The sequence below is a fragment of the Protopterus annectens genome, chromosome 1.part0 (genome assembly GCF_019279795.1).
Source record: "Protopterus annectens isolate FY-2018-M chromosome 1.part0, PAN1.0, whole genome shotgun sequence".
Classification (NCBI taxonomy): domain Eukaryota; kingdom Metazoa; phylum Chordata; order Ceratodontiformes; family Protopteridae; genus Protopterus; species Protopterus annectens.
In genome coordinates, this window is record NC_056725.1 from 586,108,182 (window position 1) to 586,129,362 (window position 21,181).

Genomic DNA, 21,181 nt, shown 5'->3' on the forward strand with positions numbered 1-21,181 from the left:
CCTCGAGACTAGATCCAGTTTGCAATGAGGGATAAAGTTATGAGAATTTGGTCAAGTAGTTGCAGCACAAATACTGTCCATAGATGCTCTAGACTGGAATACAGTAGAAGTAGCCATAGATCTAACTGAATTAGCCTTCAATGGTTTTGGTAGGGGGCGATTCAATTTAATACAGACAAATGAGAAGCAATCCCGCAACCATCTGGCTATATTTATCTTTGTGACTGATTGCACATCTTGTGATGTGCAAAAGAAACAGTCCGTTTTTCTAATTTGTTCTGTTATGTGCAGGTAGAAGCAGAATTGCCTAGGAACATCCATTAAGTGCAGCATATACTCTCCTTTATTCACAAAGCTGGGGAAGAATACTGGCAGATTAATGGTTTGGTTAAGGCTAGATTCTGACACCACCTAAGGTAGAAAGTACTGGTAAGCAAGGTAACCTTGTCCTTGTGGAAGAGCAGATATGTGGGCCTAGAAGATAATGCTTGAAGTTCTGAAATTCTTCTAGCAGATGTAATCGCCACTAAAAAGATAGTCTTCCTTTCCTGTAGCTAAATGTGAACTAAAAAAGTCTTAACGTGGAAAACTGTGTTAAGGCTTGCAGTACCAAATTTAAATCCAATGGTTGTGTATGATCTTTGTAAGGCGGTCTAAGTAGAATAGTATCCTTCAAAAAAGCTTTGCATAATTTAGAGGAAGCCAGGGAAGAATTCTGGAACCCCACATGGAAATTCAAAATAGCTGAGAGTTGGACTTATGAACTATCACCCTCATTAAATAAACTCACTAAAAATTCAAGAACAGAATGCATCAGGGCTGCGAAAGGGTCTAGCCAATTGTGATCCACACAATAAACACATCTTCTCTATTTACTTCTGTAGAGTTTCCTTGCAGAGGGTTTATGGGAAGATAACAGAATGGAACAGACAGGCGAAGACAGCATAGGTTGCCTGGCTATCAATAGAATTGGAGAAACCATGCAGTCAGTTTGAAGTTTGAGATGTCTAGGTGAATCATACAGCCACTGCAATTCCAAACAGAATGTAATGGAACCACAAAAGGAAGGCAGAGTCTTCATACCAAAAAGTTTATTCTCTTTTCACTCACTCTAGCTCCTGGGCTGTTAAGCCTTCAAGGAGTAACAGCCGAGGTGCTAGTGTGTGTGAAAAGAGAATAAACTTTTTGGCATGAGGACTCTGCCTTCCTTTTGTGGTTCCATTACATGTCTAGGTGAATCATACCTGTCGGGTGAGACAGAAAGTCTGGAGTCGGATAAGGTGGGTACAGAACATGAGGCCAAAGGAAGGGGAACCAAATATGTTGCGGCCAGTATGGTGCAATGAGGATGTCTTTGCTCTTCAACCTGGCTGCTTTCTGGAGGAATTTGGGAATTAAAGGAATTGATGGATAAGTGTATAGAAGATCATGGAATCAATCGTGGAGTACAGCATCCCTCACCGACTCCCCCAGAAACAAACTACTTGTAATCATGTTTAAAAGTCAGAATAAATATCACCTTGGTGTCACCTGAGAAAAAAAAAACATGCCCAGAAACAAACTGGAGTAGAGTACGAGAACAAACACATGTAATATCAGATGTCCAGGTGAGAGCTGCTCTCAGCAAAGCTAAAAATACAGCATCCATGGGACCTGGCTGTGTCCCGGGTTACATGCTACGTGAACTCCTAGAGGAGCTAAACCCGCACATAAGAACGCTGTTTAATCTTAGCCTTGCTACAGGATACGTCCCTGAACACTGGCATACAGTTACAGTGGTCCCACTCCACAAAGGTGGCACCACTACAGACCCTGGAAACTACCGCCCCATAAGCTTGACCAGCCTGGTCTGCAAAGCTATGGAAAGGATCATTAAGGAACTCATAAACAAGGACATCGGGGACCTACAGACAATTGACCCTACCCAGTTCGGCTTTGTAAAAGGCAGATCCTGTCTTTTAAACCTGGTGGACTTTTTTGAAACAGTTACTAGAGCCATTGATGAAGGCAAAGCAGTTCATGCAGTCTACCTGGATCTGGCAAAAGCCTTTGACACAATACCCCACTCAGGCATCATAGACAAGCTTAAATGTAAACCCGTTTGTCACAAGATGGGTTGCAAACTGGCTAAAGGACAGAACCCACAAAGTCAGAATAGCTGAAGCTATGTCAGACTCCAAGCCAGTCACAAGTGGAGTCCCACAGGGCTCTGTCTTGGGACCCCTCTTATTCGGCATTTATTTTTCTCAGACGTGCAGGCAAACATAGGGGGGGGGTTGTGGCTGACAAAGTTCGCAGACGACTGCAAACTAGGCGCCATAGTTGATACACCAGCTGACACATGCATCCTCCAGAAGGGCCTCACAGAAACAGAGGACTGGTGCCAGAGTCATGGCCTTAAACTAAATGCCAAAAAATGTATAGTCATCCCCTTTGGAAAAAACAAAGTACCCACAAATTACCACATAGGTGGTAATCCATTAAGTACAGAAAAAGTAATCAGAGACCTGGGGACCCAAGTTGACAGTGACCTCTCATTTGACACCCACGTCGCCAAAGTGGTCAGAAAGACCTTCTACCTTGCCCACCATATCATGAAGGGATTCACATCCAGATCAAAGGATGTCATTGTACCCTTATATTCCTCCCTTATCAGGCCTATGATTGAGTACAATGCCCCATTTGGTATGTACCTCACCCGGCACTTGCAGCAGCTGGCGAGACCCCAAAAGTACCTTACCAAGAGGATCAAGGGTCTCCAGCATATGTCATATGCTGCCAGACTAAAAAAAGCTCCAGCTCTATTCAGTAGCATACCGCCTGCTCAGAGGTGATCTGTGACTTACGTACAAGGCCATGTCCAATTCAGAATGAATGGACATGCTCCACCTCAAAAATTCCAAATCCATCAGAGCCACAAGAGCTAAAGATCTAAACCTCAGCACAAATATGAATAGGACATGCTGGAGGGACAGATTCATAACCCAGAGGCTTCCCGCACTCTGGAACAGGATACCTGTCCATGTTAGGCAGAGCTCCTCACTGACTCTCTTCAAAACAGAAATCTGGACGAATGGATGGGTGATCGTAGGTTTACCCCGGGGTCATCTCTGTGCCACTGCTAGACAGAGGCACAGTAAACTAAATTTAATTTAATTTGTACACTTTTGTATCATTCCATGGGGTGGCGAAAGCCACATACACTTTGGCTAGGCTTATAAATGCCCTAGGGCAGATAGCCTAGTACTATACTATGAAACTATGAATATCAAAATTAAAATAAAACCAACTGGTTTCAATGGTACAGAGGAATGGAACCCTAATGACCCAAGAGGAGTGGACTATACTAAAACACTAAAGGTCATGTCCAAAGAATTTCAGGTGATTTACAAAATGTGATCTTGTGATCACTCCATAATAAAGGGAGTTTTTAACTAATCTCCAGTTGTAAATGTGCTAATGAAACTAACATTAGATAAAGCAAACCTTCCTTCAAGTTAGAGTAAAAAGTGTTCAAAAGTATGTCATGAGACCAGACAGCATCTAAAACAAAACAATGATATACTGTTAAACGACATGACAGATTTCTTAACATTTAATCTCAATTCCAGTACAGACTGTATTCCATACCAATGAAAGAAGATAAACATAATTCTTTTATTTAATAAAGGGAATTGCGCAAGACGAAAAATTACCACCATCATCATCATCACCACCACCCTTAGCTGCACAGAGAAATGATTGGAGATGATTCTGAAAGAAACAGAACATGGCACAAATGTTTCATTCTCTTGATATATACACCAGCACTCATAAAAAAATGGTTCAACCTAAACGGGTATTTAATGTAAATGGAGGGAGAAGTTGAAGGATTATCACGTGAACCCGGCACTTCAAAAGTGCATGCTTTATAACAAAAAACACATTATACACACTGCATTTCCTACGAAAAGGACAGCAAAATTGTTTCAGAACTGACTGGTTTGAGGCACTCAATAGAACATTTCTCAGGAAGTACTCCAAGGATTGGAATTAGGATCCTATTTTTCATTTGTAACAAAGTATAAAATAGCATATCCTGGTGAGGTGCAAATGTGAAAATAAAACTGGTGCAATAATCACTAATAAAGGCGAACATAATTTTCAGTCTGTACTGAACAACAGTATATTATCTACAACAATTTGGCACAGTGAAAACAGTATATTCTCTACAACAATTTGGCACAGTGAAAATAACCAAAGCAAGTAAATTTACATTCACCAAACAAATTATTTAAAAGATTTAGGCACATGGCAAGCTTGCATTTCAATCTTACTGCTCCATACTGAAGAGGCTTCTTTAAATGAATCAATAGTTATGCATTGCCATTTTATGTTATATTAAAATAAGAAATCCAGAAGCCACTGTTCAGCTATACATATTTGTAGCAAAGCATTAAATTAGAATTTGGGGCTGCACAACTGATTACTACAGCCCATGGGAAAAATAAGAAAAAAAATTGTATTAGATCAGATTTTTAAAGAAAGCTACAGGACATACAGACTTATTACACAAGTTTACAGATTTTAATTTTTCTGTATGTTTAACAATATCAAAGTGAATTCAACCTTCCATTGAAGAGAAAGCAGGATAATGTTTTAGAGTGCAAAATACAATGATGGAAACATCATCACCTAACAAAAAATTAAAACGCATTTTTTTTTTTAGAAGAGTCACAAAAATACTCACTGGCTATTTCCTGTGCCACAGCAGTTCTCTTAAACCTAGCATTAACCCCACCTTAGACAAGATAACTGTGACACCAGCTTCTCAACAGAGCAAAATATCTTTAAAAGTCCTTTCTGCACAGCTCAATTAGATAAAGCACCAAATTATAAGAAATTATTTTGTAGAAAATTGAACCTGAAGCTGCATTGTGAAAGACTAGGCATTATGAAAACAGATGGACATACGTTTTAAAGTTTGTTCACATCTTACTCTACTTCCACAATTTTAGCTTTTGAAAAACTGAGAGGGTAGGAGATTAGACAGAGTGTAATATTTTAACAAAAGCTCAATAAGATTTACGTAATCCATCAAAATTAAACCCCCACCGTTATAGTCTTTCTTTGCTAGTACAAATTTATTTCAAGGCATGCCAAATGTGAAAGAATTTCTCCACAGAACTAAACACATCATCTCAGAAATTCTCTCTCCCAACCAAGTGAGGATTTCTTCAACAAGAAAAGACCAAACACATAACAGCATCAAATATCAGAGCCTGGATCTTCACCATACATCCCAACAACTACATATGTAAAAGTACCACACCTGTCCACATGGCTACTTCAAAATATGGAAGAACAACTCCCCATCCACCACTCCAAATGTAGGAAGACTAAAAAACCTAACACTTCATAAAACAAGAACAGACTGAAAATGCCTTACCAAACTTTGATGAAGTCCAATACTGTGCCATGCATCCTATACAAATTTTCCTTTATATATGATCTTATAACAAAAATACGCATAAAAGCAATACTGCGGTAAAACACAGAGCAAACCATGCCTGCAAAGGACTCAAAACTCAGAAAAATATAAGGAAACAACATCAAATAAGTATAAAATGCAGCTATCAGCAGCTAATAAGAAATGCAAAACAAAATCATCTCCATTAACTAATTAAATAATTTTCTTGGGTGGCAAAAGCCAGGGTACCGTTTGGCTAGGCTTATATAGCCCTAGGGCCAAAAGCAGAGTACCTACCTATGAACTGTTCTAATGACCTTGTACCAAAATGAAACTAACAACCCAGCCACTTTATGGCATTAACAAGATTACCTTTTTAAAATCACTGTTTAAAGAGCATCTTCAAAACCCGAACAATTACTTGCTATTTATCCAAATTGTATGCAATCTATCTATGCTGATTTTTAACAATTTCAACTGGCTGTTTAAATACATTTAACTATACTAATCTACACGCTACACCCAGACTTTTTCAGACAAATTTAACCTTATTAGTCTTCTCTTTAACATTTGCTAAGAAAAATAAGATCTAAATTAGTGTTTACATCTTTCAATGGCTATGAAACTTTCGGTAATCTCCTGTTAGCTTGTGTGATAATAGTTCTACAACTTATTATGACCAAATGATACTTGCTGTAAATAATTTTTACTACTAAAAGCATTTCAAGGCTTAGGGAAAGCTATCAGCAGTGAGTAGCATGAAAACGGAGCAGATACTTTCCATATAGGATTTAATCATTAAGTTTAACAAGGTAATCAAGTTTCACAGAATAAATTGCATTGTACTGTGTTATCTTCAATTCTACAGCATATTTTTGAATGTTCTAACTTACGGCTTTTCTTATGCATCATCCAGCAGGGCTGACCTAGTCAATAAAGCATAATGTGCATTCATAATGAATCTGACAATTCTTACGGGGATAAAAAGTTTTCCATTTTTAGGCTTCAATATCTCTGGCAAGCAGAAACACAGTATCTTGCTGCCATAACTAATGCAATGTCCTCTCTTATCATGCACAGCCTGTATTGGCTACTGAAGTTGCTAGCAAAATGCTGACTAAGAAAGGGAATTGTTTTCCTCGTGTTCTGAACAGTACCATTTTTACATCTCATTCCATAACAACCAGACATTACCCTGTGTTACAATGTCAATAGTACATATAACAAACTGGGATGGGATAGAGCTTGAAAATGAAATATTCCTTTAACAGTACAATGCAGGACAAATGTTTGGCAAAGCAATAAGTCAAAGGCAAGTTCTTTAATCCTACAGTGCTGACATTTCATGCACTGCATAACCAAGACTCCCACATATTCCTTTTATCCATGTTTTTTTTTTCTTTGTATGGATTACCATTTCCCATTTATTCCAAAAGGAAGCAGCAATTACTTTATTTACAAATACATTTTCTGAACAGTGTTTACTCAGAAACTGTCTTTTGTATGGATTTCAAAGCAGTATTTGGTACAGAGGCGACGGTTACATTAATGTCTCTTAAGATGGTTCCTTACTTTTCTGGCTTGTTTTAGTTTTCTATTAAATTTCATGCATTTCTTCTTTGCATGAACAGGATTAAGGGACTGTGATTAAACCATAACAATTACTCAAGAGTAAGCATAAAGTAACATTTTAATCATCCCGAGTACATCCTACCTGGAGTTGTTATTAACCTGTTAGTATGTGTTTGTAAGTTGACAGCCATACATAATCATTTTATATCAATACACCAGCCTACATTCAATTAGTTTTCATTCTGCTCCTGACTACAAAGTATACAGTAAACTGATGGTACTGTATGCAACTAACTCTGGGCAAAACTGCAATCCAAATTGTAGCTTGCTACAACCAAACACCCTAATAATGGGCAATTTCAACTACCCCACCGTTAACTGGGAAAACTACTCATGTACGAACTCCCTTCGCTCAACGCTTTCTGGAATTCATAAATTCCAATGCCCTGGATCAACTTATCCACACCCCCATAAGGGGCAACAATATCCTAGACCTAGTCATTACCAATATGAGTGACCGGTGTTTCACACCTGAAGTCAACTCCTTGCTGGTCAGATCCGACCATAAGCTAATCACCCCAGATATCCATATCCCACCCCCACTCCCCATTAAAGAAAACACTGTAAAAAATTTCTCCAAAGCCAACTTCATGCTTCTTAAGACAGAAGTGGCGAACTTCATGATGGGAAATACAGTTACGACTGCCGAATCCTACACAAATGCACTCTATAAGCATTTACACGAGTGCATGGATCGTGCTATCCCAAACAGAACCAAGACGCTATCCTCCAAAAAAAAAAAAAAAAGCCAATCGGGTGGTCCCCTGCCATAAACAAACTCTACAACAGAAGGAAGAAACTGTTGCAAAAGAAAGTAAAATCCCATGAGTGGAGGAGCTCCCTGGCCAGCCTCAGTAAGAAGCGGAGATCCCTTATAAGAGCCTCCAAAGCTAGCTACGAAAACAAAACCACTGATTCTAGGTCAACCACAAAGCATTCTACAGCTATGTCAAGAATCTCAATGGCAACACCCAGATCTGCTCCGAGTTACAGTACAACGGCACAAAAATTACAGAACCAACTGATATTGCCAAGATCCTGGCAGATAGGTTCAGTGCTAACTTTACCCCCCTCTTACGCCCTAAAGGGCCCATATCTATACAGGAAGAATGCAGAGTCCTTGTAATCACAGCTACGCAGGTAAAAGCTGCACTCTCTACAGACAAAAACACCGCATCCATGGGACCGGACAACATCCCAGGCTGCGTTTTACACGAACTTCAGAACGAACTGCCTCTCCATCTGAGCACAAAGTTCAATCATAGCCTCACGTCAGGCTTTGTGCCCACTGAATGGCGCACAGCAACAGTTATCCCACTCCACAAAGGGGGAGCCACCATTGATCCCGGGAACTATCGTCATATTAGCCTGACAAGCCTGGTCTGTAAGGCCATGGAACATATCAACACGGAGCTCACACAAAAGACATTGGTAACCTCCAAACTCTGGACCCCACCCAGTTCGGGCTTGTGAAAGGCAGATCATGCTTCCTGAACGGTTCACACAGCCCATCTTGACCTCCCCAAGGCTTCGACACCATCCCCCATTCTGGAATTATAGCTAAACTCACTAAACTAGATATAAATCCCCATGTCACAAGATGGGTTGCCAATTGCTTGCTACAGTTTGTCTGGCCCGTGCACCTACTGTACATACTAGCCTGCCTCTCTTTGTCTACATGTAAGTTTATCTTAGACTTGTGTTTTCTCTTAGAAATAGTTAGAAAGTAGAAAAATTAGACTATGTTTTTCTGTGATGTCAAAACTGTACTACTGAATTATTTTAAGTATTTCTCTGTGATCTCTGAACTCTTGACTAGCACTGTATAGTAAAAGTATTGTCTTGTGTTCTGACTATATTTTTAAATCCTTTCAACTGTGGCTGTTTTTGTAGAGATAATTTAAGCTCTTTAGAGTACTTGCATACCTTTGGAAAAATCGTACAAAGCCACTTCAATAGCTTTAGTCCTGGGCTATACTATCAATTGGATAACAATATTGCATAGTAATAATTGGGACACCCTTTTAAAGGGCCTTTGAGTAGCTGATAAATATTAGTGGGCGGTGGCGGCTGGTACTACCATACAGTCCAGGAAAAAGGGGAACACCTGGAGAACCTGTGCCAGCCTTCCCCAGGATTGTCTGTGTGGTTGTATAAACTATTCTCAAAGAGAGAGTGTGTGGGAGCTACTTGGGCAGGGACACAAAGCAGTGGTTGGACAGAGGGGGTGCTGGAGGTTTTAGCTTGCTGAGATATGGACCCTATAGCTGTGCCAGTGGGGAGTCTTATTGGGGACCTGGAGAGCAATGGACTGACCAGCTCCGGACTGACTATCTGTGTGTGCTCTTAAGGGAAATTGCACTTTACTGTGTGCATTTGTTACCCTTTCCTCCTATATGAGACGCCCCTCACTGGTGTTAGTGGTGAGGATTGAGGGTCCATAATTGCTGGGCACGGGCGTCACATATATATTAATTCACATTCTGTTATTCTCTCAACAGCTCAAGTTAATAATAATGTCACTGCTTATTTCTAGATTTGCTCCTAAATCTAATGAGGTTTGTCCTTGATTCAGTTGAGAGCTATGGAGACAGCGATTTACACTTAATAACAACAATAATTAGTTATATATACCATAAATTCTGCAGTTGAGTTTCCCACATTTGGGGAAATCACAGGGGTCAACCCAACCGAAGTGTGCAATGGAAGAGCCTCACCCTGGGGGGCAAACACCTTTCTGATCGTATTATTCCCCAGGTTTTTTTATTTTTCCTTATTGTAATTTTTAATTTTTCATTATTAATATGTTTCATTGTCATGTTTTGTGTGGAGCTTTTCTCCCCGGGCTTCTACTGAAAATGGACATATATCCAGCTAGACTAGCCCGGTCAACAAATGTAACATAAAATAAATAAATATACTTCTTTTACTCCAGCAAAATGTACTTATTCTGTCACTGCCTCAAGTTAATAGTTGTTGTGTCTTTCGGCTTTTAATAGTATTACTATAAAAATGCCCAGACTGTTGAGATGAGACGTATCCCTAAGCTCTATATGTCAAAAACATGTATTCTGAACAAATTACATTCTACATCCACAAAATTAATAACTTACAAAACGTAGATGAAACTATCAGCACAACACAAACAGCAGCTTCGCAGGCGTTCTTTGAGCAAGACATACACCTCAGAAATGCATAGTCCCCAACATTTCACAAAGCTGTAAGAAGGCGAAAAAAAACTGAAACCATTTCCAATTAAAGTGTACTTCAGAATGTTTACCTGTCCATATTTTGTTTCCCACAACCAAACCTTCACGTGAAACTACCAAGGCAGCTGCCATCTTGCACAGGAAGTGATGTAGAAATCTATATTTACATACAATATACTGCCACAAAACAGTTGGTGGCAAACGTAATTTGGTATGTTTCAGAATCGTCTTCAGTTTTTGATTTCTATTTTTGCTTGTGTTTCTTAATTTTTTCCCGAGTAAATTGCTAACTGTTATAACTGATTAGCAACGCTAAGTTACAGGTTTACAGCTTCCGCACTGCTTACTTTCTTAAAACGCACAGTTATGTAAATTCCGTTTTTCCTTTAAGTGAATTAAAGTAAAATGTCCTGTGGGCCTTTAATCCCATCTCCTGTTATTTTGGGCTGTTTTTTAGTCTTTGAGAAAGAAGTTGAAATGTACGTACCCTTGGTTAAATGTGAAGTTTGACTTTCCCAACCCAAACACCGACGTTTGTTTTCATACTTTCATATTGGAATTTGCGTAATTCGTTTATGACTCATCACTCCTGGTTTAATTTCTCCAAGTCATTTGGGTTTTTAGTACCATGATGGGAATGGACCCCATTCCCAAGTCAAAGTATGATTAAAGCTCATGAAATTAGTATCGTTTCGGTTTCTTAGCCAAACGATCTTCGCAGCACCCGCAATCAGCCATTACTGACTCCTGTAATTCCGTATGAGTTACAGGTATGGTAGCATGTCTTGCGTCTCTGTTAACTAAGACACTGCGATCACCGGGTGTAGATATTTCAATGATCAATGCTATTTTAGGGTTACTACCTGTCCCACTTTGCGAGGGACAGACCCTCTTTGGGCAATTGTGTCCTGCAAAAACATTGAAAAAATGGGAAATCCCCTGAGATTTTTAGGACAAAAATATTTCCTGTATTGTTTTTAATAGTTGCATAAAACAGTTATTTTGTATCTGAAACACCTAATTATTATAAGAAATAGAATAAGCAACTCAAATGCTACAAGAATAAGTTTTTATTTTGACAAAAAAGTGAAGTTTTTTCATTTGTACTTGCCGTGGATATGTTTTGCCCTGCAAAATCTGACGTTTCTACAAAAAATGTCCCACTTTGGGCATTTGAAAAGGTGGCAACCCTATGCTATTTTTATCTTATTTTCATCTGTTTTTTTAGCATCTTGTTTGAACTGTTGGTAATGGGTGATTACATGTGATATAAACTTAATCATTCTCTGTAATGCTTTGCGGGCTGATGTTTCCAATGCTTCTCGGCTTATTTGCACAGTCCCCAGTGCAACAATGTTTTCAACATACAAGCTCTCTGTTGTTAGTGTATGACATCCATCAATAAGATGGATGTGCTACTGTTTCTAGTTCTGTTTCACACTGCCAGCATTATATCTGATGTCCTTCTGTATCATTGTTGCAGTATCCAAAACAGAAGGTATGTTCACCCAGGCCAGCCCACCAATATACAAAAGTCTAATTATCTTGTGTATGCCATGCCTCACATTTATGCTCCCTGCAGAGAACGTTGGGCATAAAAGGGACATATGGACACAATTACTCAGAATTTTTTTGCCGCCAGTTTGAACACCATTATTGCTAGTTGGTGTGAAGATATGTGAAGAATTTTGTAGATAATTCTGTTATTTGCAAATATTAATATAAGCCACAGGCTTGTTCTCTTAAATATGAAAAGACTGTATTGGATGTTGAACTGCAAAAATGTAACAACAGTGCACTCTGCTGTAAGAAAGCTGATAAGTCAAGCATTTTATGACTTGAGCTCAGGGCTGTGGTTTCTGAACCAGGAGATTCTTTCTATTGTTTTGAGACTAGAGTTAATTGCTAGATTTTACATATATCTTCTTCTTCTTGGCTTTTCCCAGTTAGGGGTCACCACAGTGGATCACCTGTCCGCTCATGATCGGCAGTGGAGTTTTACGGTGTCAAGTTGCCAGCTCGGCACCCAACCTTCCAGAGAAGGCACACACATGCACGCACTCACACCTAGGGCCAATTTAGAGTGTCCAATCCACATACAGCATGTCTTTGGGATGTGGGAGTAAACCGGAGCACCCGGAGGAAACCCACACGACCACAGGGAGGACATGCAGATGCCGCACAGAAGGCACCCCTGCCGAGGATCGAACTGGAGAGCCTCTTGGTGTGAGGCGGCAACGCTAACCGCTGCACCACCACAGCCGCCCCTAGATTTTACATATAATGTCTTTAATTGCTGTAGTTTCCTGACCAGGTGCAAGCTTACTAAGAAATGTTAATGTAGAGTTTCTGTTAGCCTGGAAAACTAGAGAATTGTTAAGAATGATGTAATCTAAAATGAGTCAGCAGGATGTATTATCAGTTTAAAGGACTTTCTCAGAGACAGATTAGAGCATTTTACATTTGTCTTCAGAGCTGATCACTCACCAGCACTTGCTTTGCTCTGTCTGTATGTAAGTAGGATCTTAGACTTTAGTGTCTCTCCTAGCAATAGATAGAAAATAGTAAGTTTAGTCTAGCTGTTTTCTATATTTATGTCAGACTGTTTTACATTGATGAATGTTGTTAGTGCATATGCTCCGCAAGTTGGGTGTGCGATGGATGAGAAAGAAAAATTTTGGAGTGACTTGGATGAAGTGGTGATGACTATACCCAAGGGCAAGAGAGTAGTGATTGGAGCAGATTTCAATGGGCATGTTAGTGAAGGGAACAGAGGAGATGAGGAAGTGATGGGTAGGTATGGTGTTAAGCAAAGGAATGCAAAAGGTCAGATGGTAGTGGATTTTGCAAAAAGGATGGACATGGCTCTGGTGAATACATATTTTAACAAGAGGGAGGAGCATAGGGTGGCATACAAGATTGGAGGAAGATGCACACAGGTGGATTATATCCTATGCAGGAGGGCCAGTTTGAAGGAGATTGGGGACTGTAAAGTGGTGACAGGGGAAAGTGTAGTTAAGCAGCATAGAATGGTGGTCTGTAGAATGACGTTGGTGAGCAAGAAGAGGAGGAGTGTGAGGGCAGCACCAAGGATCAAATGGTGGAAACTGAAAAGGGGTGATTGTGAGGTGGAGTTCAGGGAAGAGTTATGACAGGTACTGGGTGGCAGTGAAGAGTTACCGAATAGCTGGGTAACTACAGCAGAGCTCATAAGGAAGATGGCTAGAAAGGTGCTTGGTGTGACATCTAGACAGAGAAAGGAGGACAAGGAGACCTGGTGGTGGAATGAGGAAGTACAAGAGAATATACAGAGAAAGAGGTTGGTGAAGAAGAAGTGGGATTGTCAGAGAGATGAAGAAAGTAGACAGGAGTATAAGGAGATGAGATGTATGGCAAAAAGAGAGGTGGCGAAGGCTAAGGATAAGACGTGAAGTGTTATATGAAAGGGTGGACACTAAGGAGGGAGAAAAGAACCTGTACTGGTTGGCTAGACAGAGGGACCGAGCTGGGAAAGATGTGCTGCAGGTAAGGGTGATAAAGGATAATGAGGGAAACGTACTCACAAGTGAGGAGAGTGTGTTGAGCAGATGGAATGAGTACTTTGAGGGGCTGATGAATGAAGAGAATGAGAGAGAGACAGAAGATTGGATGATGTGGGGATAGTGAATCAGGAAGTGCAATGGGTTAGCAAGGAGGAAGTAAGGATAACTATGAAGAGGATGAAGAATGGAAAGGCTGTTGGTCCAGATGACATACCTGTGGAAGCATGGAGGTGTTTAGGAGAAATGGCAGTGGAGTTTTTAACCAAATTGTTTAATGAAATTTTGGAAAGTGAGAGGATGCCTGAGGAGTGGAGAAAAAGTGTTTTGGTACCGATTTTTAAGAATAAGGGTGATGTGCAGAGCTGTAGTAACTACAGAGGGATAAAACTGATCACTCACAACATGAAGTTATGGGAAAGAGTAGTGGAAGCTAGGTTAATAAGGGAGGTGGTGATTAGTGATCAGCAGTATGGTTTCATGCCAGGAAAGAGCACTACAGATGAGATGTTTGCTCTGAGAGTGTTGATGGAGAAGTACAGAGAAGGTCAGAAGGAGTTGCATTGTGTCTTTGTATTCTTAAGAGAAAGCATATAACAAGGTGCCCAGAGAGGAGTTGTGGTATTGTATGAGGAAGTCGGGAGTGGCAGAGAAGTATGTGAGAGTGGTACAGGATATGTACGAGGGTAGTGTGACAGCGGTGAGGTTTGTGGTGGGAGTGATGGATGTATTTAAGGTGGAGGTGGGATTACATCAAGGATCAGCTCTGAGACCTTTCTTATTTGCAGTGGTGATGGACAGGTTGACAGATGAGATCAGACAGGAGTCCCCATGGACTATGATGTTTGCAGATAACATTGTGATCTGTAGTGAGAGTAGGGAGCAGTTTGAGGAGACCCGGAAGAGGTGGAGATATGTTCTAGAGAGGAGAGGAATGAAGGTCAGCAGGACTAAGACAGAATATATGTGTGTGTGAATGAGAGGGTGGCTAGAGGAGTGGTGAAGATGCAGGGAGTAGAGTTGGTGAAGGTGGATGAGTTTAAATACTTGGGATCAACAGTTCAGAGTAATGGTAAGTGTGGAAGAGAGGTGAAGAAGAGAGTACAGGCAGGATGGAGTGGGTGGAGAAGAGTGTCAGGAGTGATTTGTGACAGACGAGTACCAGTAAGAGTGAAAGGGAAGGTCTACTAGAAGGTAGTGAGACCAGCTATGTTATATGGGTTTGAGATAGTGGCATTGACATAAAGGCAGGAGTCAGAGCTGGATGTGGCAGAGTTAAATATGTTAAGATTTGCACTGGGTGTGATGAGGGTGGACAGGATTAGGAATAAGTATATTAGCGGGTCAGCCCTGGTTGGACAGTTTGGAGACAAAGCCGGAGAGGTGAGATTACGTTGGTTTGGACATGTGCTGAGGAGGGATGCTCGGTATATTGGGAAAAGGATGCTACGGATGAAGCTGCCAGGTAAGAGGAAAAGAGGAAGGCCTAAGTTATGGTTTATGGATGTGGTGAGAGAGGACATGCAAGTGGTTGGCGTGACAGAGAAAGATGCAGAGGACAGGAAGAAATGGAAAGACATGATCCACTGTGGCAACCTTTCAACTGTGGCTGTTTTGTGTAGAGGTAATTTAAGCTCTAGAGTACATTGCATGTATATAGTGATACTGTACAAAGCCACTCCAGATAAGCCTTGCTGCTCAGTCACACTTACCATTTGGATAATAATATTGCACAGTAATAATTGGACACCCTTCGGTAAGGGCCTTTTTAGTAGCTGATAAGTAAGGGTCATAGTGGCAGTGATTACTACCTTATAGCCTGAACAGTAGGGGCACAGCTAATGAACCTGTGCCAGCCTTCCCCAGGAGTGTGTGTGTGTGGTTGTATATAAATCATATCTCAAAGTATGTGTGTGTGTGGGTTTACTATTGTTTAACCAAACTGAGTAACATTTTCGCAACAGAATATCAGTTCAAAACATAGAAAATGATATGTGCGCATGCTCATAAACCTGATGTACTTTGCCGAAATTTCAGATTAGATAACTATGTCGAACTATCCCAAAAGTGTATTGCAACACCAACATCTAAATAAAATCCACATAAGAAGTGAACCACCGTCCCAATTAGAAATACCTTCCACATATGTAAGACATGATCTGAAGTAGGATATTCATTTGTCTGCAACCTGTGGGTTATGGATCCGACATCGGATCCGAACCGGCATGGTTTTCCAGCTATGGATCCAAGCTCTCAGCTCCTCCCCTCACCCATAATGCCCTGCTCTACCCTCATGACCTCAGATCTCGCTTACAGCTGGTGACTGGATTGGTATCTATAGCTCTCAGCTAAGTGCTAGATTTTATATCTGTTAATTCAGACTTTTTGAAGTTTTTTGTGCATATTTGTGTGGAAGTTTAGGTATCCCTCTTTGATAGTTTTGTCTAGAGTTAAATTAAGTATTATTTTTTCCCTCCCCTCGCTGTTGGCGTAGTGTGTGTGTTTTGGGCCTGTGTGTCTGTATTTGTTTAGTTACTTTTAATTAGTAGCTGTATAGATTTAGATGGCTTATCAGCCCAAATCTATATTGTGTGGCAATAAGCTTTCTCCGCTGATGGCCACACTCGTGTGTGTTAACTGGGGGTTGAACACCTCACATCTGGATGCTCCATTTGTGCAGGGTTCAACCCCAGAGGTCCAAGCTTGTCTTGGCGGGCCTTGGGACTCGGCTCCGACCTCCGGCTCTTCGGTAACCGTGGCTTGGTTCTTCCCTCCGTGGCACCCTCCTCCTCCTGGGACTCAACCTCCCGTTTCTGGAGAGGAGAGGGATGCTAGAAAGGACGGAGGAGAAGCACCACAAGCGGGCCGAGACCTCTGTTTCGCCCCGCCAGCCAAGCGGGCTTCTCCCCAGCTCGGTCTCCTCCTTCTCGGCTCCGGTCCCCAGTGTGCTTTTCACCGGGCCCTGAGGAGGAGGAGACCCGATCTCCGTCGAGCCTATCGAGGAGGCATTCCAGGCCTACCTCGGTAGCCTCGTCGAATCTCTACTCTATAGCGATGCTGATCTGGACCGGATGATGAGAAGATTCATCCAGGCCCAGATGCAGATGGGAGATGCTCTTGCTCCCCTCTGGGGAGCTCAACACCCTTTTCAAACCTATTGCTCCTTCTCCGACGACCGGGTTCGAGCAGCTGGAACGAGGCAGGTCGGCGGGGGGTGGAGCGCCCGATAGTATGGTGCCACGGATCCGACCCTGCCCTCGAGTGCATCGGATCCGACCTCGGAGCCTGGATGATCCGGGGATCAGTGCTCCGGCGCCGTCTGTGTCTCCTTTGATCGGGCTCCCTCCGGGCCGCCCTCGGGCGTTGATGTAGTGGAGAGGGCCCTGTTGAGGGTCTCCGGACCCCGGCACTTGTTCCGCTCCGTCCCAGCTCCCTCTGCACTGGGCCAGGCTTCCACCATCCGGCCCCTGGGACAGCCCGCTTCTGTGCCCCAAGTTGTTCCAATGGAACAAGTTGCTGCTTGGCGAGACTCCTCTGACAGCCCCCAGAGGGTGTCCTCGCTAAAGGAGGCACATTGACTCCCGAGTCTCTCACAGAAGACACGGATTTGGAGGAAGGGAAGGCTCCCCACGGTCATCGGCTCAGGATGTCTCATTTGGAGACATCATGGAAATGCTCCGCATAAGGGGGTGGTCTGCCCCAAGTCTTCCTCGGACGAGTCCGTGTTCTTGGAGGCATTTGAAGCGGGCCCGTCTACCTCTTGGGTGTCCCCTCCTGCCCGACCCCCTGGTGGACCTCATTACCACCAGACACCGTGGAGCCAATTCCTAAGAGGCCCGATAGGATCCTTAGCCCACCGTCCGACCGTGCCCATTGGAGTAAGGGGCCTGATGCCATGTTGACGGCGCGCGAAGAAGGAACTGGCTCAGGAGAGTCCTCAGTCCATCCCCGAGCAAGGAGTCTCGGATGATGGACCGCTTGGGGAAGGATGTTTAGTTCAGCGACCTTCTCGGTAGGGCTGAACTACTTGGCATGTCATTAGGATGCAGCGAGATCTGATTAAAGATTATGCTGCATCTCCCCAGAGTCCATTTCGAGGAGGACAGGGTTCTGCACTCCACCGTATGGCCACTCTAAGGTCAGTTACTAATACCTCTGCTACTCTCCCACGCTACGGGAGGCTGCTGGCAGCTCTGGAGGAGTAGGCCTAGTCACTGGGCGTCAGGCCTGGCTCCGTCATCATTTCATTCTGAGCCCTTCAAAGCGTCTTTTCGCCTTTGATGGTTCTGCTCTCTTTGGCAAAACCGTTCGAGGCGTTGACCCAGGCTGTCTGCCGCCGGAAATCCCGTCTGCACCCCAGAGGCCCTACTCTAGGAACCAAAAGGGTCAGAAGAAGATGTGGTTCCGGAAGTGCAGTCCCAGCCTGCTCCGGACAACCAGTCCTTCCGTGGCAGAGGAGGACAGGGAGGACGCCCTAGAGGCAGAGGGCTCCCAGAAACTTCGGGTCAGGGAACCTTTCTCTGAATGGCCAGCGCAGCGACCCTGAGGGTTGCCCGACTGCTCCACTCTGGAGGCAGTCGGGGCACTCAGGGGGGCAGGCATGGGAGTCCATAACATCAGACCGCTGGGTTCTCCAAATCATATCCAGAGGATATCGCATCCCTTTCCTTTACCTTCCAAAATTAAAGTCCCTCCCAGACGTCCCACCGGTCAGCGGGGAGGCCATGGCAGAAATTGGCCATCTGCTAAAGAGCCATCCAGCCCGTTCCCCCAGACCAGGTCGGATCAGGGTTCTACTCCAGGTTCTTTTTAGTGCCAAAGAAGACGGGGGAACTAAGACCAATCCTAGACCTCTCTCTCTTGAATCTGGCAGTCCCCAAAGAAAAATTCGAATGGTCACTCTGCAATCTATTCTCCCCTTCTGGGAGAAAATCACTGGCTCGATAGACCTCAAGGACGCTGCACTACCACATCCTGATGGACAGGCGCTCAGGAGGTTCCTCCGCTTGCTGGGAGCCAGTCACTACCAGTTCGGGTCCTTCCCTTTGGTCTCACCCACAGCCCCCAGGGTGTTCACCCAAGTATTGGCAGTGGTAGCGGCACACCTGAGGCTTCAGGGGTGCAGGTGTTTCCCTACCTGGACGACTGGCTCCTTACACGCCAACAAGGCATCTACTTTTATTGGCGAGACTCCTTCCTCCATCTTGCTCCTCTTCTGGGCATCACAATAAATACAAAGAAATCCAACCTCACAGCTCTTAGATTTTATAGGGGCCAGGCTAGACACAAGGAGTTGAGCCTTCCTCACTCTGGACAGAATTCAAAATCTGCAGCTCCAGGTGCGGGCCATTCTCCACTCAAGTTCTGTTCGAGTTGGTCCTGAGGGCTCTAGGGTCCGTGGCATCTGCTATAGCACTTCTTCCTCTTGCCAGGCTCAATATGCGCATTCTACAGTGGGCGCTCTTAGTACAGTGGTCATACCTTGCTCTCCCCATGCCTCATGCCATTGCGATCAGCAAGGCTTGCAAGCGGTGCCTGTTGTGGTGGCTTCACCCCGGATCTCCACAGGGCCGCCCATTTTGTGCTTCTCCCCTCGCCACGGTGACCACGGACGCCTCCCGCCTCGGGTGGGGGCACTTCTTGGCCCAAGGCACTTGGGACGATTCAGAGACCTTACTGCATATCAATGTTCTAGAGATGAGAGCAGTGCTCTTAGCGTTGCTAGCACTTCAGGGCTTTCTTCCCTTGGGAACAATTGCGATTCAATCGGACAACATGTCTGTGGTCTGGTACATCAACAAGCGGAACAAGGTCTTACCCTCTTTGTCGAGAAGCCATGAGAGTTTGGGAATGGGCAATCTCCACCAACCGCTTTCTAATAGCAACGCACATTCCGGTCGGTCCAACATCCTAGCGGACAAGCTCAGTCGCACCATTCTGACCCCTTACGGTGGTCTCTCAATTGTCAAGTAGCGAGCATATTCGCACGGTGGGCACCCCTTCATGCGATCTTTTGCCTCTCCCTCAAACACCAAGTGCGACAGTTTTTTCGCTCTGATACCTCCTCCCGGAGGTTCCCAAGAGGCAGCTCTGGTGCATGCTTGGCCACCCGGTCTTCTGTATGCTTATCCACCCTTGCCTCTGATGCTCCAAGTTCTTCAGAAAGCCTCTCGGGTGGGTTGCAGAATGATTCTCATTGCTCGCTTTTGGCCTCGACAGATCTGGTTCCCCTTCCTAAGGTCTCACTCGGTGAATCCTCCTTGGATTCTAGATCCCATCCGGATCTGATATCCCATCCATCCTGCATTCCTCCTCCGAATCTGGACAACCTGAAGCTGACCGCTTGGCTGCTCCAGTTCCACTCTTGATCAGGACTCCCGGTATTTCGTCACCTGTTAAGGCAATTTTGGTGGCAGCCCATAAACCATCCACTAGAAAGGTTTACCGCAGCAAGTGGAAACGTTTTTCTTTGTGGGCGGAGCGGCAAGGCCTGAATCCCTTCACGGCTCCTCTTCCATTAGTGCTTGAATTTCTAACCACTCTCTTTAACGATGGTGCCAGCAGTTCCACAGTCAAAGTACAACTGGCGGCAATTTCTCATTATCACATTGGCCATGACTCTAATCCTCTTATGTCAGCCAAACTGTGTAAAATTTTTCTTAAGGGTACTTTTCTTCTCAGGCCCCCTATAAAACAAGCGGTTCCTCCTTGGGACCTCTCTCTGGTTCTACAGGCCTTGACCGCCCCCCTTTCGAGCCAGCGGCTATGGTGGATCTCAAATTCTTGTCCTACAAGACAGCCTTTTTGGTAGCCATTACATCGGCCAAGAGAGTTTCTGAGCTTCAAGCATTATCAGCTAAACCTCCTTACTTGGTGTTTCATCCGGACCGTGTCTACCTCAGGACCAACCCGTCCTTTCTTCCTAAAGTCGCTTCTGAAGCAAACATCAATCAGTCCATTAACCTCCCTGTTTTCTTCCCTAAATATGAAAACAAAGGTGAATATAAGCTCCATTCATTAGATGTTCACAGGCAACTTAGATTTTATCTGAACAGGACGGCTGGTCATAGGCAATCCGACCAGTTGTTTATTTCCTTTGCAAAATTCAATTTGGGCAAGCCAATTTCTAAAGTTTCTCTGTCCCGCTGGATTTCACAGTGCATCTTATTGGCTTATCAAGCTTCAGGAAGGCCCGCAGGGTTCATGCCCATTCAACCCGGTCAGTATCTACCTCGGCAGCCTTCAAGGCTAGGGTTCCTCTAGATGATATTTGTGCAGCAGCCACGTGGGCTTCATCTCATACTTTTATTTCCCACTATAAGTTGGATCTTGCATCTAGGGTAGAGCATCCT

At 43.6% G+C, this 21,181-nt stretch overlaps 1 protein-coding gene and 1 non-coding gene across 4 annotated transcripts in view; both read right to left on the reverse strand.

Annotated features, from left to right (window-relative positions):
- The window catches only part of RRP15 (ribosomal RNA processing 15 homolog), a 321,335-nt gene extending 310,269 nt beyond the window's left edge, over nt 1-11,066 (reverse strand). The window contains exon 1 of one of the 3 annotated variants that reach the window (XM_044061464.1): nt 10,778-11,066. Coding sequence is in view for 2 of the 3 variants with exons in the window: in XM_044061447.1 (XP_043917382.1) it covers nt 10,195-10,261 (67 nt within the window). In the remaining variant the exon portion in view is untranslated. Of the gene's footprint in view, nt 1-10,194; nt 10,331-10,361; nt 10,656-10,777 lie in introns of those variants that run through there. The other 2 variants (XM_044061456.1, XM_044061447.1) reach the window with 2 other exon arrangements.
- On the reverse strand, nt 9,684-9,851 carry LOC122802035. The gene has a single exon (XR_006364851.1). It is a non-coding gene; the product is annotated as a U1 spliceosomal RNA (small nuclear RNA).
- Nucleotides 11,067-21,181: the final 10,115 nt, after the last annotated feature.